At 46.1% G+C, this 18,139-nt stretch overlaps 1 protein-coding gene across 2 annotated transcripts; it reads left to right on the top strand.

Moving 5' to 3' along the window:
* The first annotated feature begins 4,499 nt into the window (after positions 1-4,499).
* On the top strand, positions 4,500-15,561 carry LOC132779119 (zinc finger protein 777-like). 2 transcript variants are annotated; one of them, XM_067470452.1, is made up of 5 exons: positions 4,500-4,602; positions 8,979-9,105; positions 9,201-9,326; positions 13,166-13,403; positions 13,485-15,561. In XM_067470452.1, the coding sequence occupies exons 1-5, from the start codon at positions 4,594-4,596 to the stop codon at positions 14,344-14,346; spliced, it is 1,362 nt and encodes a 453-aa protein (XP_067326553.1). In that variant the 5' UTR covers positions 4,500-4,593; the 3' UTR covers positions 14,347-15,561. The 2 variants fall into 2 exon arrangements, with proteins under 2 accessions (XP_067326553.1, XP_060638811.2); XM_060782828.2 differs by having other exon boundaries at positions 13,166-15,561.
* Positions 15,562-18,139: the final 2,578 nt, after the last annotated feature.

Genomic DNA, 18,139 nt, shown 5'->3' with positions numbered 1-18,139 from the left:
AGGGCTTTGACTGTGCCCTTATTGGTCTCCACTGGCTTTGAATGGCTGTATTTCAATATACCATTAAGACATCATTTATGAAAGTCATGAGCCATCTTGGGCCCATGCCTAGCATACAAGTCTCTTCTTCCTCCAGGTAGAAGCTGGAAGGCCCTCTGTTGGGAGGGCTTTGATTGTGTCCTAATTGGTCCCCATTGGCTTTGAATGGCTGTATTTCAATATACTATTAAGACATCGTTTATGAAAGTCATGAGCCATCTTGGGTCCATGCCTAGCATACAAGTCCCTTCTTCCTCCAGGTAGAAGCTGGAAGGCCCTCTGTTGGGAGGGCTTTGATTGTGTCCTTATTGGTCTCCATTGGCTTTGAATGGCTGTATTTCAATATACTATCAAGACATCGTTTATGAAAGCCGTGAGCAAACTTGGGTCCATGCCTAGCATACACATCCCTTCTTCCTCCAGGCAGAGGCTGGCAGGCCCTCTGTTAGGAGGGCTTAGACTGTGTCCTTATTGGTCTCCATTGGCTTTGAAAGGCTGTATTTCAATATAATATCAATACATCATTTATGAAAGCCATGAGCAAACTTGGGCCCATACCTAGCATACACGTCCCTTCTTCCTCCAGGCAGAGGCTGGCAGGCCCTCTGTTAGGAGGGCTTTGACTGTGTCCTTATTGGTCTCCATTGGCTTTGAATGGCTGTATTTCAATATACTATTAAGACATTGTTTATGAAAGCCATGAGCCATCTTGGGTCCATGCCTAGCATACAAGTCCCTTCTTCCTCCAGGTAGAAGCTGGAAGGCCCTCTGTTGGGAGGGCTTTGATTGTGTCCTTATTGGTCTCCATTGGCTTTGAATGGCTGTATTTCAATATACTATCAGTATAGCATTTATGAAAGCCTTGACCAAACTTGGGCCCATGCCTAGCATACAAGTCCCTTCTTCCTCCAGGTAGAAGCTGGAAGGCCCTCTGTTGGGAGGGCTTTGATTGTGTCCTTATTGGTCTCCATTGGCTTTGAATGGCTGTATTTCAATATACTATCAGTATAGCATTTATGAAAGCCTTGACCAAACTTGGGCCCATGCCTAGCATACAAGTCCCTTCTTCCTCCAGGTAGAAGCTGGAAGGCCCTCTGTTGGGAGGGCTTTGATTGTGTCCTTATTGGTCTCCATTGGCTTTGAATGGCTGTATTTCAATATACTATCAAGACATCGTTTATGAAAGCCGTGAGCAAACTTGGGTCCATGCCTAGCATACACATCCCTTCTTCCTCCAGGCAGAGGCTGGCAGGCCCTCTGTTAGGAGGGCTTAGACTGTGTCCTTATTGGTCTCCATTGGCTTTGAAAGGCTGTATTTCAATATAATATCAATACATCATTTATGAAAGCCATGAGCAAACTTGGGCCCATACCTAGCATACACGTCCCTTCTTCCTCCAGGCAGAGGCTGGCAGGCCCTCTGTTAGGAGGGCTTTGACTGTGTCCTTATTGGTCTCCATTGGCTTTGAATGGCTGTATTTCAATATACTATTAAGACATTGTTTATGAAAGCCATGAGCCATCTTGGGTCCATGCCTAGCATACAAGTCCCTTCTTCCTCCAGGTAGAAGCTGGAAGGCCCTCTGTTGGGAGGGCTTTGATTGTGTCCTTATTGGTCTCCATTGGCTTTGAATGGCTGTATTTCAATATACTATCAGTATAGCATTTATGAAAGCCTTGACCAAACTTGGGCCCATGCCTAGCATACAAGTCCCTTCTTCCTCCAGGTAGAAGCTGGAAGGCCCTCTGTTGGGAGGGCTTTGATTGTGTCCTTATTGGTCTCCATTGGCTTTGAATGGCTGTATTTCAATATACTATCAAGACATCGTTTATGAAAGCCGTGAGCAAACTTGGGTCCATGCCTAGCATACAAGTCCCTTCTTCCTCCAGGCAGAGGCTGGCAGGCCCTCTGTTAGGAGGGCTTAGACTGTGTCCTTATTGGTCTCCATTGGCTTTGAAAGGCTGTATTTCAATATAATATCAATACATTGTTTATGAAAGCCATGAGCAAATTTGGGCCCATACCTAGCATACACGTCCCTTCTTCCTCCAGGCAGAGGCTGGCAGGCCCTCTGTTAGGAGAGCTTTGACTGTGTCCTTATTGGTCTCCATTGGCTTTGAAAGGCTGTATTTCAATATATGATCAAGACATTGTTTATGAAAGCCGTGAGCAAACTTGGGCCCATGCCTAGCATACACGTCCCTTCTTCCTCCAGGCAGAGGCTGGCAGGCCCTCTGTTAGGAGGGCTTTGACTGTGCCCTTACAGAATCATAGAATCATAGTTGTTATATTGTTGTGTTGTGTTGAGGCCTTGGCCTCTGTAAGCCACATCGAGTCCTTCGGGAGATGCTAGCGGGGTACAAATAAAGTTAATAATAATAATAATAATAATAATAATAATAATAATAATAGAATCAAAGAGTTGGAAGAGACCTCCTGGGCCATCCAGTCCAACCCCATTCTGCCAAGAAGCAGGGATATTGCATTCAAATCACCCCTTAAAAGATTCCAAAGAAGGAGCCTCCACCACACTCTGGGGCAGAGAGTTCCACTGCTGAACGGCTCTCACAGTCAGGAAGTTCTTCCTAATGTTCAGATGGAATCTCTTGTAGTTTGAAGCCATTGTTCCATTGCATCCTAGTCTCCAGGGAAGCAGAAAACAAGCTTGCTCCCTCCTCCTCCCTGTGGCTTCCTCTCACATATTTATACATGGCTATCATATCTCCTCTCAGCCTTCTCTTCTTCAGGCTAAACATGCCCAGCTCCTTAAGCCGCTCCTCATAGGGCTTGTTCTCCAGACCCTTGATCATTTTAGTCGCCCTCCTCTGGACACATTCCAGCTTGTCAATATCTCTCTTGAGTTGTGGTGCCCAGAATTGGACACAATATTCCAGGTAAAGTGGTCTAACCAAAGCAGAATAGAGCATGGGGAGCAGGACTTCCTTAGGTCTAGACACTAGGCTCCTCTTGATGCAGGCCAAAATCCCATTGGCTTTTTTTGCTGCCACATCACATTCCTGGCTCATGTTTAACTTCCTGTCCACGAGGACTCCAAGATCTTTTTCACACGTACTGCTCTCGAGCCAGGCCTTGTCCCCCATTTTGTATCTTTGCATTTCGTTTTTCCTGCCAAAGTGGAGTATCTTGCATTTGTCCCTGTTGAACTTCATTTTGTTAGTTTTGGCCAATCATCTCTCTAATCTGTCAAGATCGTTTTGAATTCTGCTCCTGTCCTCTGGACTATTGGCTCTCCCTCCCCATTTGGTGTTGTCTGCAAACTTGATGATCATGCCTTCTAGCCCTTCATCTAAGTCATTAGTAAAGATGTTGAACAGGACCGGGCCCAGGACGGAACCCTGTGGCACTCCACTTGTCACTTCTTTCCAAGATGAAGAAGAAGCATTAGTGGGCACCCTCTGTGTTCGTCCATTTAACCCATTCCAGATCCACCTCACCGTAGTTTTGCCTCGCCCACACTGGCCTAGTTTCCTTGCCAGAAGGTCATGGGGGACCTTGTCAAAGAAGGCCTTCCTGAAATCCAGACACGCTACATCCACGGCATTCCCCGCATCTACCCAGCTTGTAGCTCTATCGAAGAAAGAGATCAGATGAGTCTGGCATGACTTGTTTTTGATAAATCCATGTTGACTATTAGCGATGACTGCATTTGTTTCTAAGTGTTTGCAGACCGCTTCCTTAACAATCTTTTCCAGAATCTTGCCCGGTATCGACGTGAGGCTGACCGGACGGTAGTTGTTTGGGTCGTCCTTTTTTCCCTTCTTGAAGATTGGGACCACATTGGCCCTCCTCCAATCTGCTGGAACTTCTCCCGTTCTCCAAGAACTCTCAAAGATGGTTGCCAATGGTTCCGAAATGACTTCCGCTCGTTCCTTCAATACTCTGGGGTGTAGTTGATCTGGCCCTGAAAGGGGACTTGGACTCGTTAAGAGCGGCCAGGTATTCCTGGATGACTTGTTTCCCAATTTGGGGTTGGTTGTCCTCCAATCCCTCATCCACTCTGTCTTGCTGAGGTTGAAGATGAATTTCTTTTTGTGAGAAGATGACTTTCTTTTTTTATTGGTCCCCACTGGCTTTGACTGGCTGTATTTCAATATACTATCATCACATCATTTATGAAAGCCATGAGCAAACTTGGGCCCATGCCTAGCATACAAGTCCCTTCTTCCTCCAGGCAGAGGCTGGCAGGCCCTCTGTTAGGAGGGCTTTGACTGTGCCCTTATTGGTCTCCATTGGCTTTGAATCGCTACTACCCAAAGAGAAACTGAAAGTACGCGCATGCGCCTGTGAAGGGGAGCGCGCCCTCTTGTGGCGCCAAAGCGTTGGTGCAGCCGCAGAGATTCAGAACTCTCCCATGAAAACCGGATGTGACGTCACCACCGGCCTTTCTCACACTCCGCTCTTCCGGGCGTTGAGGACTTCATTTCCCAGAAGCCCTCGTCGTTGGCAGAAGCAGCTGAGGCTGCTGGGAGTTGGAGTCCTAAAGGAGGTTTTGGAGTTGTAGGGCTCCCACAGTCGCTTCCCCGCCGAGGCTGATGCCGCAGGTAAGGAGGCCGAGGGAACTGGGAATTAGAGAGGCCTGCTTCACAGAAAGTTTGCTTTTGTAATGCATTTGAGGGTTTTTTTCCCTCCCACCCTGGACTTTCCATACCTTCCTTTTGGCACGTTTCCATCTTTCATCCTCCATTCGTGCCAATTCAAATTCTGCAGCACTGCTGGTCACAGCTGACCTCCAGCTGGAGCGCTCAAGAGCCAGAGCTTCCCAGTTCTCAGCCTCTTACAGGGAAAACCAGCTGATCCCTAATCCATCTGAAACACAGACATGTGCCTTTCACCTCAAGAACAGACAAGCATCCTGAACTCTGAGGATTATGACCTGGGAAGGAATCCCACGGGAGCATTGCAGCGCACCCAGTTACCTGTGAGGAGTCACCCTGGACCATTCTCTGACCTACAAGAAGCACTGCCCAAACATCAAGCAAAAAGTGGGTGCTAGAAACAATATCATACGAAAGCTGACCGGCACAACCTGGGGATCACAATCAGACACAGTGAAGACATCTGCCCTTGCGCTATGATACTCTGCTGCTGAGTACGCGTGCCCAGTGTGGAACACATCTCACCACACTAAAACAGTGGATGTGGCTCTTAATGAGACATGCTGCATTATCACGGGGTGCCTGCGCCCCACACCACTGGAGAAATTGCACTGCTTAGCCGGTATTGCCCCACCTGACATCCACCGGGAAGTAGCAGCCAATAGTGAAAGGACCAAGGCAGAGACACCTCCAGCTCATCCCTTGTTTGGGTATCAGCCAGCACGTCAACGACTTAAATCTAGACATAGTTTTCTAAGATCTACAGAGACACTCGCTGGAACACCCCAGCAAGCAAGAGTCCAGAAGTGGCAGGCCCAAACCCAGCACCTCAATCCATGAGACTCCCCCCCTGGGCCCAGAAGACTGGGCGATTTGGAAGACGCTGAACAGATTGCGCTCTGGCACCACGAGATGCAGAGCCAACCTCAAGAAATGGGGCCACAAAGTGGAATCCTCAGCATGCGAGTGCGGAGAAGAGCCAACCACTGACCACCTGCTGCAATGCACCCTGAGCCCTGCCACATGCACCATGGAGGACTTTCTTGCGGCAACACCAGAGGTACTCCAAGTGGCCAGATGCTGGTCAAAGGACATTTAACCAACTACCAAATTTGCAAAATCTGTGTGTTTTTTTTCCCCTTTTTCTTTTTAATCTGTGTGTTTGTTTTGCTCTGTTAGAATTGTAATACAATGGTTGCTGATGTCACGATAAATAAATAAATAAATACCCACCAACATTCCGTTTTCCGAGACAAGCAGCATTGAAGCAATTGTCCTCCGCCATCATCATCATCATCATCATCATTTAATATGATGATATGTCATATCATCAGATATGTGGATGACACCTTCACCATTTGGAGCCATGGAGAAGAAGAACTCAACAGGTTCCTGGACCATCTGAACAGCATCCACCCAAACATCCAATTCACCATGGAAAAAAGAAAATGAAGGAAGACTGCCTTTTCTAGGTGTCCTAGTCATCCGCAAACCAGATCAACAACTGGGTCACATCGTCTACAGAAAACCCACACACACAGATAGATATCTACATAAAAACTCCAACCATCACCCAAGTCCAAAAAGAAGCCCCATTAAAGCCTTGGCAGACCGTGCCAAAAGAATCTGCGAAGCCCACCTCCTCCTCCAAGAGGAACTGAACCACCTCAACTGGGCTCTCCAGGCCAATGATGGAGACTCCACCTCAGGCATCAGAAGAGCTGCAGGATCACTGAGAAGAAGCCATGAGAGTCAAGACGAAGACCCACCCAGAGGAAAAGGGTTCCTGCCATACATCAAGGGAACCACTGACCGCAGAGGGAAGCTGATGAGGAAACACAACATACAAACTATCTCCAGACCCACCAAGAAAGTCCAACAAATGCTTCGTTCAGCAAAGGACAAGAGGGATCCTCTCACCTCTGCAGGAGTCAACCATGTACCATGCAGCTGTGGACAAGAAGTCTCCAGAGGGACCACCAAACACAGCAGCAGAATGGACCAGACACAAATCAAGGGACATAAAAGGCACTGCAAACTACTCCAACCAGAGAAATCAGCCCTAGCAGAGCACCTGATGAACCAACCTGGACACAGCAGATTATCTGAGAACAGAGAAATGCTGGCCCACTCTCACAACCACCATGTCAGACTACACAGAGAAGCCATTGAAATCCACAAGAAGCAGGTGGACAATTTCAACAGAAAGGACGAGACCATGAAAATAAACAAAATCTGGCTACCAGTATTAAAAAAACTCTAAAATTACAACAGAAAAACAGCAGAGAGGAAACAACCAGGCACATCTTAACACCTCTCAACAAAAGATTCCCCCAGGCTCAGCCAGGCCTTCAAATGCTAATGAAGGTGGTCAGTTGAAACATTCACAGCTAGCTCTAGCAGACAAGAGTCCTTTGTCCTACCCTGGACATTCCACAGATATATAAACCCGTTTTCCTAATTCCAACAGACCTCACTACCTCTGAGGATGCTTGCCATAGATGCAGGAGAAATGTCAGGAGAAAATGCCTCTAGAACATGGCCATATAGCCCGAAAAAACCCACAAGAACCTATTCCGTATTCCGTTCTTGAGTTCGGAATAGAGCAACTACTTTGGGAGACGGTGGTCGGGCATCCAGACAATGTGGCCAGTCCAGCGGAGTTGATGGTGGAGGACCATCACTTCAATGCTGGTGGTCTTTGCTTCTTCTTCCAGCACGCTGACATTTCCCCGCCTGTCTTCCCAATAAATTTGCAGGATTTTCCGGAGGCAGTGCTGATGGAATTGTTCCAGGAGTTGCATGTGACGTCTGTAGACAGTCCACGTCTCACAGGCATATAGCAGGGTTGGGAGGACAATACTCCCCATAGTCACCTGTGCATGTGAGAGCTGGACCATAAGGAAGGCTGAGTGAATAATAATAATAATAATAATAATAATAATAATAATAACTTTATTTATACCCCACTACCATCTCCCAAGGGACTTGGTGCGGCTTACATGAGGCCGAGCCCACAACACATCAATAACACGGTGGTCCACGCTTTTGTTACACCCCGTTTAGATTACTGCAACACTCTCTACATGGGGTTGCCTCTGAAGGCTGCCCGGAAGCTTCAATTAGTCCAACGTGCGGCAGCCAGACTACTAACGGGAGCAGGGTACAGGGAGCATACTACTCCTCCGTTGCGCCAGCTCCACTGGCTGCCAGTCAGCTTTCGAGAACAATTAACCTATAAAGCCCTAAACGACTCCGGCCCAATTTACCTGTCCAAACGTATCCTCCCCTATGAGCCATTAAGATTGTCTGGAGGGGCCCTGCTCTCAATCCCACCGGCCTCACAGGCGCGGCTGGTGGGGACGAGAGACAGGGCCTTCTTGGTGGTGGCCCCTCGACTCTGGAACTCCCTTCCACTGGATATCAGAACTGCCCCTTCGATCTTAACGTTCAGGAAACAGGTGAAAACTTGGCTTTGGGGATTGGCATTCGACGAATGAGCCATGATCCTGTGATATGGATGGATGACGACGAAAAATGACTTTTGATGACGACTGACCACTGTAATTATGGGATTGTATTTTGCTATTTTAATGTTTTAGTGTGATTTAGAATACGATGTTTTAATGACTGTCTGTAATTTTGATGTTAGAAACTGGCCTGAGTCCCTCGAATGGAGGTGAGAAGACTGGTATACAAAACTGCTAAGTAAATAAATAAAATAAATTTAATCAACTACCAAGCTTGTAAACTTTGTGTTTTGTTTGTTTGTTTTGTTGAAAATGTAATACAAATGTCTGGTTGCTTCTGACACGATAAATAAATAAATCAATCAATAAATACCTCTCTATCTCCCCGAGGGGACTCAGAGCAGTTTTCAAGTAACATCATCAATGCGTACAGAGTAAACAATACAAACATAAAATTAACAAGACAATATAAGCATAAAAATCACATATACAGTTATAATAATCCTGCCTGTTCAGGCAATTTAAAAAGGCCGGGCTGAGGCAAGTACAATTCCTAGTGGGAAATTAGGTGCAATGCTATAGCAGGTTACAACAATAATAGGTACAGTCTATGGCTGTTCACACCCTGTATCAATTCACACTGCCTGCAACGGGGTGGGAGGCTAAGGCTAGGACAGGCCTGGGCCGACTTCGGCCCTCCCTTCAGGTGTTTTGGACTTCAAGCACGCTCCCCTGAGGCAGGCCGTTCTTCTGTTTCCGCCATCTGCGGTATATAAATAAAGTTTTGTTGTTGTTGTTGTGAACCTATGAATGCCCCTTTCCCACTGCTTTCTTGTCTCTCTCTCCCTCCAGATCCCAGTGAGCTTTGAGGACGTCACAGTCCACTTCACCTCGGAGGAGTGGGACTCCCTCCTGGAGTGGCAGCGGGCGCTCTACCTGGAAGTCATGGAGGCCAACTTTGAGCTGGTGGCATCGCTGGGTGAGGCTCCAAAGTGGCAAAGTGGCACTCTTAAAATCCTGCTCGCTGCTTCTGTCACAGCTGCAGCCTTCGTCCAACTTCTTTCTCTCTTGCAGCACAAGCAGCAGGATCCGTGCCCCACACGCCAGAGCTTATCTGCAGAATGGAGCGGGGGAGCGAGCCATGGGCCCCAGACCCCCAATTTCTGGGGTCGGAGGAGACCCAAGGGAACCCTGGATCCGGTGAGTGGGTGGTCCGGATCATCCGGTGAGTGGGTGGCACCGGGACTGTGGCACAGCTTATGTAAGTTAACCAAACTTAAATAAGTCCCCTTGACTTGTTTAAATCACTCAGGCAAAAAGCCTTCCCTTAGTTTGGTTCACTACACGTTTGAACCACCTTCCCTTTGGCTCGATGACCAAAGGACTGAAGCCTCAAAATGTCTGCTTCTGGTAAGTGCAGTTGGCTCCACCCCTTTCTCCATGGCAACCTAACTCAGAGTGCTGAGCTTGGCCCCACCCCCCTAGCTCCGCCATTTCTAAATGGTTAACCTTTTATGTACATCCATAACCGTCTTTTACCTCCTGAACACATACATATAATAATATTCAACCATCTAAGCATATATATATATATATATACACATACAATCATATTTAACTGTAAAGACACATCTACATAACTACACTTAACTTACAGTTAAAAATCATGTTGGGGTTCAGCCTCCGTGTGAACCTGACCCTGATCTTTGATTGTATTTCCTGATGCAACTGAACAGGCTACTGAACATGTAGTTTTCCCTGATGGTTTGGAAACTGTTGATTCTGAGGGCGGTGGCTGGGAAAGTGAAAGTAAACATCCTGATGAGGATGTTTCAGAATCAAGCGGTGATAACTCTCCAGAGGAGTTAACACCTGCCTTTTTTAATGAGGATAGAAGAAGGCAGATTTGGGAAAACAGGAGTGAATCACAGAGTCTGCGAAGGTCAAGTAGATTAAAGGAAAAGGAGGCTTCCAAGCCTGGAGGCGTGTCCCGAAACAGTTTCTTTAGTTTAAAGTGTCTCTCCCCGGGCTGTGTTAGATCAAGCACCGTTTAGACTGAGGCATTACCTTGGCTGAGTTCCTGTTTCCCATGGCCTGCATTCCCAGAGGCTTCTAGTTTCCAAGTACGGTTAGTGAGATACTAACAGGTTCCAGGTTTTTATAGTGTTGCTTTTGGAATTTTTATCTAGTTCAGAGATATTCCTGACTGCTGAATTTTACTGTGGCTTTTTGACTTTGCATTTTCCTTTTTTTTGGTAACTATTTTTTCATCAATAAAAAAGGATTGTTTTTCCCCCAGTCAAGTGTGGTGGATTTAATTTTATGGTCTTGTTTCCTGATCTGGGTTGCAACAAATCAATGCTTCATCACACCACTTATGCGGGGAGGCTAATTTAATTTACGACGCCATAAAAATCTTCAGTAACTATGCAAAAAGAATGAGGAAGTACTCCATCATTGTCACTAGTGGATGGTGAAGGGACAGCTCCCCTGGTGGCCAGAATACCCTCATGAAAGCTGGAATGTTAAATTTTATTTATTTATTTATTTACGACATTTTTATGCCGCCCTTCTCACCCTGAAGGGGACTCAGAGCGGCTTACAAGACATATATACGTACAATACATTATATTATTAGCATAGTACAATATCAATATTATCGGGACTGTGGTGCAGCTGGCTGGGAATCAACTGTATTAAGATTATTACTGACCAAAAGGTCATGAGTTCGAAGCCAGCCCGGGTCGGAGTGAGCTTCCAACCAATTTGTGTAGCTTGCTGTCAACCTTTGCAGCCCGAAAGACAGTTGCATCTGTCAAGTAGGAAATTTAGGTACCGCTTATGCGGGGAGGCTAATTTAACTAATTTACAATGCCATAAAAATCTCCAACAACCATGCAAAAGGAATGAGGAAGTACTCCATCATTGTAACTAAAGGACGGTGAAGGGACAGCTCCCCTGATGGCCAGAATACCCTCATGAAAGCTGGAATGTTATATTTTATTTATTTACGACATTTTTGTGCCGCCCTTCTCACCCTGAAGGGAACTCAGAGCGGCTTACAAGACATATATATACATACAATATATTATAAGCATAGTACAATATCAGTATTATATATTACTATATTGTACTATACCATTATATTGTATGTAATATAAAATATATTTTATATGTCATATAAAATATATAATTATATCATTATTAGTATTATATTGTATTACATTATAATGTTATAAATATTATATGTATATATTATATTATATTATATTATATTATATTATATTATATTATTATATTATATTACTAGTCAACCCCTGCCACACGTTCTTGTGGCCCAGTCTGTGTATATGTGTTTTGTGTGTGTGTGTATGTGTGTGTGTATATATATTTGTGTATATGTATATATATGTGTGTGTTTGTGTGTATAAGTGGTTTTGAGCATGTGTTGTAATGTATTTTTTTGTCTTGGGGCTTTTAAAGTCCTTTCTGCTCAGTTTTTCAGTGTTTTTTTGAGTGATGGATACTCATTGGCCTGAGAGGTGTCTTGTGTCCAAATTTGGTGTCAATTTACCCAGTGGTTTTTGAGTTACGTTAATCCCACAAACGAACATTACATTTTTATTTATATAGACTAGCCGTCCCCTGCCACGCGTTGCTGTGGCCTAGTCTGATGATCTGGAAAATAGTTTTGGTTTCTAATATATGTATAATTTCTTTCTGCTTGTGGGTCAGCAGGATTTCTTGCTGTTTCTTTGTCAGTGTTGATGTGGAAATTGTCGGGTTTGCCTACTCTGGAACATGCAACATACCATTGTCCTTCCTCGGGGGTCCCTTTCACATCTAGGATACTATCTGTGTGTGTGAATCATATCTATCTATCTATCTATCTCTCTATGGCTGGGTGGCTCTTTGTCAGGAGAGCTTTGATGATGTTTTCTTGCCCTGGTGAAGGAAGTTGGACTGGATGGCCTTAATTATTTCCTGTTGGTCATTGAGGTTCTGTGTGGGAAGTTTGTCCCAGTTCTGTCATTGGTGGGGTTCAGCATGCACATTGATTGTAGTTGAACTATAAATCCCAGTAACTACAACTCCCAAATGTCAAGGTCTATTTTCCTCAAACTCCATCTGTGTTTATATTTGGGCTTATGGAATATTTGTACCATGTTTGGTCCAGATCCACCATTGTTTGTGCTGTCTGGATGTACATGAACTTCAACTCCCAGAACAGTGCTCTCTGGATGTAGGTGAACTACAACTTCCAAACGCAAGGTCCATGCCCATATGGAATATTTGTGACAAGTTTGGTCCAGATCCCTCATTGTTTGAGTCCACAGTGCTCTCTGGATGTAGGTGAACTACAACTTCCAAACTCAAGGTCCATGCCCACCAAACCTTTCTAGTGTTTTCTGTTGGTCAGGGGAGTTTTATGTGCCAATTTTAGTTCAATTCATTGGTGGTGTTCAGAATGCTCTTTGATGGTTGGTGAACTATAAATCCCAGCAGCTACAACTCCCAAATGACAAAATCAATTTTTTTGAGTGAAGGACATACATTGGGTTGTTAGGTGTTTTGTGTCCAAATTTGGTGTCAATCCGTCCAGTGGTTTTTGAGTTCTGTTAATCCCACAAACTAACATTACATTATTTGGGTTGTTGTAGGTTTTTCCGGGCTATATGGCCATGTTCTGAAGGCAAAACTGCCTCCAGAACATGGCCATATAAGCCCGGAAAAACCTACAACAACCCAGTGATTCCGGCCATGAAAGCCTTCGACAATACATTACATTTTTTATTTATATAGATTAGCATAGCACAGGAGACAAGATGGCCTCTGTGTGTCTGTTTACATATGTCGTGTGTCTATGGCATTGAATGTTTGCCGCGTATATGTGCATTGTAAGTGCCCTGCGAGGTGAGAAGGCCGGAATAGAAATACTGTCAATCAATCTCCCTGCTCCCCAAGTTTTTGATCTGCTCCCCCCACTTGTGGCCTTGCCCCCTTTTCTGACTTGTTCCTTTATTTCCCCTTCCGCACAGGGCACGGCGGAGGCGCCCAGGTGAGGGTCAAGGAGGAGCCGGGGGTTTCCTGGGGGTCCCTGGGGCACCCTCCCCTCCCGCTCGCCCTGTGTCCCAGCTGGTGCCAGTTGAAGCTGACCGACGTGAGGAGCCTTTCGCCGGAGGTGCTCTTGGAAGCCATCGATGGCCCCAACCATCGGGCGCAGCTGCTGATTTGCCGAGAGTGTGGGAAGAGCTGTGCGGATGAGGAGTCCCTCATGTGGCACCAGCGGACGCTCCACCTCCATGAGGTGGGAAAGGAGGAGGAGGAGGAAGACGAGGAGGAGGAGGAGTCCCTCAGGTGGCACCAGCGGACGCTCCATGAGGTGGGAAAGGAGGAGGAGGAGGAAGACGACGAGGAGGAGGTGGAGTCCCTCAGGTGGCACCAGCGGACGCTCCATGAGGTGGGAATGGAGGACGAGGAAGAAGAGGAGGAGGAGGAAGAGGAAGAGGTGGAGGAGAGGGGAAACGAGGTGGTGGACAGGAAGGGGCCTTTCCCCTGCACTTCCTGTGGCAAGGTCTTTATCCACCGCCGCAACCTCCTGGCCCACAAGAAGCACCGCAGCAAGCGCCGCCACGACTGCCTCCAGTGCGGGGCTCACTTCTGCCTCCGTGGGGACCTCCTACGACACCGGGGGGCCCACGCAGGGGAGGGGGCTCACCCCTGCAGCACCTGCGGCCTGGTCTTCCAGCACAAGAGGCAGCTGGACGCTCACAAGGCGGAGGAGCACTCCACCGCTGAGTCGGAGCCGCAGAGGCAGGACCAAAGGCCCGAGGACGGCAATGGGGAGGGGGGCGACCGGCCCTTTGACTGCCCCACCTGCGGGGAGCGCTTCAGCTGGAAGGAGAGCCTCCAGATCCACCGGAGCACGCACGGGCCGGAGCAGGTCTTCCCGTGCTCGGTCTGCGGGAGGAGCTTCAGCCGCCAGAGGAACCTCGTGGCTCACCAGCGGATGCACACCGGGGAGCGGCCCTTCGCCTGCCTCGACTGCGGGCGCCGCTTCCTCACCAACGCCGGGCTCAGCAACCACGCCAGGTTCCACCGCCGGAAGCAGGTCTTCCTCTGCTCACACTGCGGGCGCCGCTTCCGCAACCGAAATAAGCTTCTTGAGCACCAGGCTGCCCATGTGGCACAGGCCGCCGAGGAGGAGCCCGAGACATAGAGCAAACCCGGCTCTTCCGTGGGGGCGCTGGGACACACGGGGACCCCACTAGGCCTGGGTAACAACGGAAAAATTTGTTTCTAAAATCGATTTGTATTTGGGTTTTTTTTTTGTTTCGATATTTAAAATAATTACAAAATTTTCCTTTTAAAAAGTCCGATATTTACGAAATTTCGTAAATGGTAAAAAATTAACGAATCGATTTCTGAAACAATAACGAATCATAGAATCATAGAATCAAAGAGTTGGAAGAGACCTCCTGGGCCATCCAGTCCAACCCCATTCTGCCAAGAAGCAGGAATATTGCATTCAAATCACCCCTGACAAATGGCCATCCAGCCTCTGCTTAAAAGCTTCCAAAGAAGGAGCCTCCACCACACTCCGGGGCAGAGAGTTCCACTGCTGAACGGCTCTCACAGTCAGGAAGTTCTTCCTCATGTTCAGATGGAATCTCCTCTCTTGTAGTTTGAAGCCATTGTTCCGCGTCCTAGTCTCCAGGGAAGCAGAAAACAAGCTTGCTCCCTCCTCCTCCCTGTGGCTTCCTCTCACATATTTATACATGGCTATCATATCTCCTCTCAGCCTTCTCTTCTTCAGGCTAAATATGCCCAGTTCCCTAAGCCGCTCCTCATAGGGCTTGTTCTCCAGACCCTTGATCATTTTAGTCGCCCTCGATTCGTTAATAGCGGACGCGAATCGATTCGTTAATGGCGGACGCGACTGCGAAATACGCTAAAAAACCTCCAAAACCTTCTGAAGCTTCCCTCTCCCTCTGTTCTTGACTGTTGGTGTGATATTATAATTTTTTTTCCACTAATTAAACCATAAAACTGGCCCAGACATGCGGAAATAATAACGAAACGACCTCAAAACAATAACGAAACGAATACAATATCGAAATACGAAGCATTTACAAAACGTTTTTGAAAATTCGTTTTTTTTAATAATTGCTCCAGAATGGTTCGTTATCGTTTTGTAATTGAAAAAATTAACGAATTATTAACGAATTACGAATTAACGAAACGAAACTGCCCAGCCCTAGACCCCACCTGAATGCCAAAACTGGTGATTCGTCTATGCGCAAAAGTGGAGACAGAAGGAAACACCTTCCATAGACCGATGGACAGCCAAAGTATTAGATATGATGTGTATGGATAAATTGACCTTTTGTAAGACTGTAGGACCTGTACAGCAATATTAAATAGCCACTCACAAGCCGGTTTTGCTTTGAAATGGATATATTGCTTGTATCTCTGCAGCAAAGAAAGACACTACGGACTTTTCCCCACCACCACTTCCTTTTATACACCTTTCCTGCCCATTTCCCCCTCTTCTCAGTTTCCTTATGAGAACTTGTTGTTTCACAAGTTCCAATGCAAGGCTTCCAGCGCCTTCTGCTGGCTTCAAAATGTCACAGAGAGAGAATTGATTCAGCCAGGATGAGTCAGTCAGGATGTCACGGAGGGAATTTTTGTCAGAAAATGACCCCTGACACCTTTTTAGTTGCAAAATCACAAGGTAGATATATAAACGCTATGGACTGGACAATATTCAATGACTCCTTGAAAGAGATTAAAATCAACTTGAAGATATAAAGCAAACAGAATAATTATATTGTCGAAGGCTTTCATGGCTGGAATCACTAGGTTCTTGTGGGATTTTTCGGGCTATATGGCCATGTTCTAGAGGCATTTTCTCCTGACGTTTTGCCTGCATCTATGGCAAGCATCCTCAGAGGGAGTGAGGTCTGTTGGAATTAGGAAAATGGGTTTATATATCTGTGGAATGGCTGGGGTGGGGCAAAGAGCTCTTCTCTGCTGGAGCTAGGTATGAATGTTTCAACTGACCACCTTCATTAGCATTTGAAGGCCTGGCTGAGCCTGGGAGAATCTTTTGTTGAGAGGTGTTAAGATGTGCCTGATTGTTTCCTCTCTGCTGTTTTGCTGTTGTGATTTTAGAGTTTTTTTAATACTGGTAGCCAGTATTAATGCTAATGAAGGTGGTCAGTTGAAACATTCACACCTAGCTCCAGCAGGCAAGAGTTCTTTGTCCCACCCTGGTCATTCCACAGATATATAAACCCTTCTTCCTAGTTCCAACAGACCTCACTACCTCTGAGGATGCTTCCATAGATGCAGGCGAAACGTCAGGAGAGAATGCCTCTAGAACATGGCCATATAGCCCGAAAAAACCCACAAGAACCTAGAATAATTATACACACACACACACACACAGCCATTTCAAAAACTATAGACAAAGGAGGAGCAGGCAGACAATCGAAAACAGAAAGAACAATATGAAACCACAAAGAAGAAGATTGGGAAGATCAGCATTGAATGTCATTTTTTAATATTTACACTATTTTTTTATTTTTGTTTTCTTCTTCTTTTCTCTCTTTTTATTTTTCTTTCTTTTAAACCATTAGGGCAGTGTTTCTCAACCTTGCTAATGCCGTGACCCCTTAATGCAGTTCCATATGTTGTGGTGACCCCCAACCATAATATTGCTTTCGTTGCTACTTGATACCTGTCATTTTACTACTGTTATAAATCGTCATGTAAATATCTGATATGCAGGATATATTTTCATTCACTGGACTAAATTGAGCACCAATGCCCAATATGCCCAAATGTGGATGTTAGTGGGGTTGGGGGGGGGGGGGGAGGATTGATTTTGTCTCTTGGGAGTTGTCGTTGCTGGGATTTATGGTTGCTGGGATTTATAGTTCACCTATAATCAAAGATCATTCTGAACTCCACCAATGATGGAATTGAACCGAATTTGGCACACAGAACTCCCATGACGATTAGAAAACACTGGAAGGGTTTTTTGGGCATTGACCTTGAGTTTGGGAGTTGTAGTTCACCTATATCCAGAGGAGTGCTGTGGATTCATGCAATGATGGATCTGGACCAAACTTGGCACGAATACCCAATATGCCCAAATGTGAACACTGGTGGAGTCTGGGGAAAATAGACCTTGACATTTGGGAGTTGTAGTTATTGGGATTTATAGTTCACCTACAATCAAAGAGCATTCTGAACTCGACCAACAATAGAATTGGGTCAAACTTCCCACACAGAATCCCAATGACCAACAGAAAATACTATGTTTTCTGATGGTCTTTGGCGACCCCTTTGACATCCCCTCACGACCCCCTCAGGGGTCCCGACCCCCAGGTTGAGAAACACTGCATTAGGGGTTTTTTTTTTTCAAGATTTCTTTATTTTTTCCATTTTAATCTTCACTGTAAAAAAACTTCAATAAAAATATATATTTAAAAACTGGTGGTTTGCCCTCTGGTTCTCTTTCAGGTGTCCTTGACTGGCACAGGAAGCATAGATTCGTAGAGTTGGAAGAGACCCCAAGGTCTGTGCATCAATGGAAACCTGTGCTGTGCTGGTGGATGTTGATTTCCCAGGCCGTGTATATTCCTCTGAGAACATTCTGACCGTTATGGGTTTCCTTGTGGGTCCGGATGTGGCTGTGTAGCCATAATACTTACTTACTTACTTACTTAGGCGATCCCTCGTTGGACGAGTAAGATGGTCTTCCGTTATGGGTTTCCTTGTGGGTCCGGATGTGGCTGTGTAGCCATAATACTTACTTACCTACTTACTTAGGCGATCCCTCGTTGGACGAGTAAGATGGTCTTCCATGATGGGTTTCCTTGTGGGTCCGGATGTGGCTGTGGAGCCCTATTCTTGACCCGTATCTTCTCCCACAGTGAGGGCATTGGTTTCCAGGTGGAAGGCAGTCTCGGTTGCGGTTGGCTGGACGCGCCTTCCTCTTG

The sequence above is a fragment of the Anolis sagrei genome, chromosome 6 (genome assembly GCF_037176765.1).
Source record: "Anolis sagrei isolate rAnoSag1 chromosome 6, rAnoSag1.mat, whole genome shotgun sequence".
Lineage (NCBI taxonomy): Eukaryota > Metazoa > Chordata > Lepidosauria > Squamata > Dactyloidae > Anolis > Anolis sagrei.
Note: the sequence above shows the minus strand (reverse complement) of the source record. Positions and strands in the feature narration are given on the sequence as shown.

Excerpts from the sequence above, each read along its gene's own strand:
- LOC132779119 (XM_060782828.2), top strand. Across the intron at positions 9,106-9,200 it reads TGAGCTGGTGGCATCGCTGG|CACAAGCAGCAGGATCCGTG; the intron begins GTGAGGCTCCAA and ends TCTCTCTTGCAG. Across the intron at positions 9,327-13,165 it reads CCAAGGGAACCCTGGATCCG|GGCACGGCGGAGGCGCCCAG; the intron begins GTGAGTGGGTGG and ends CCTTCCGCACAG.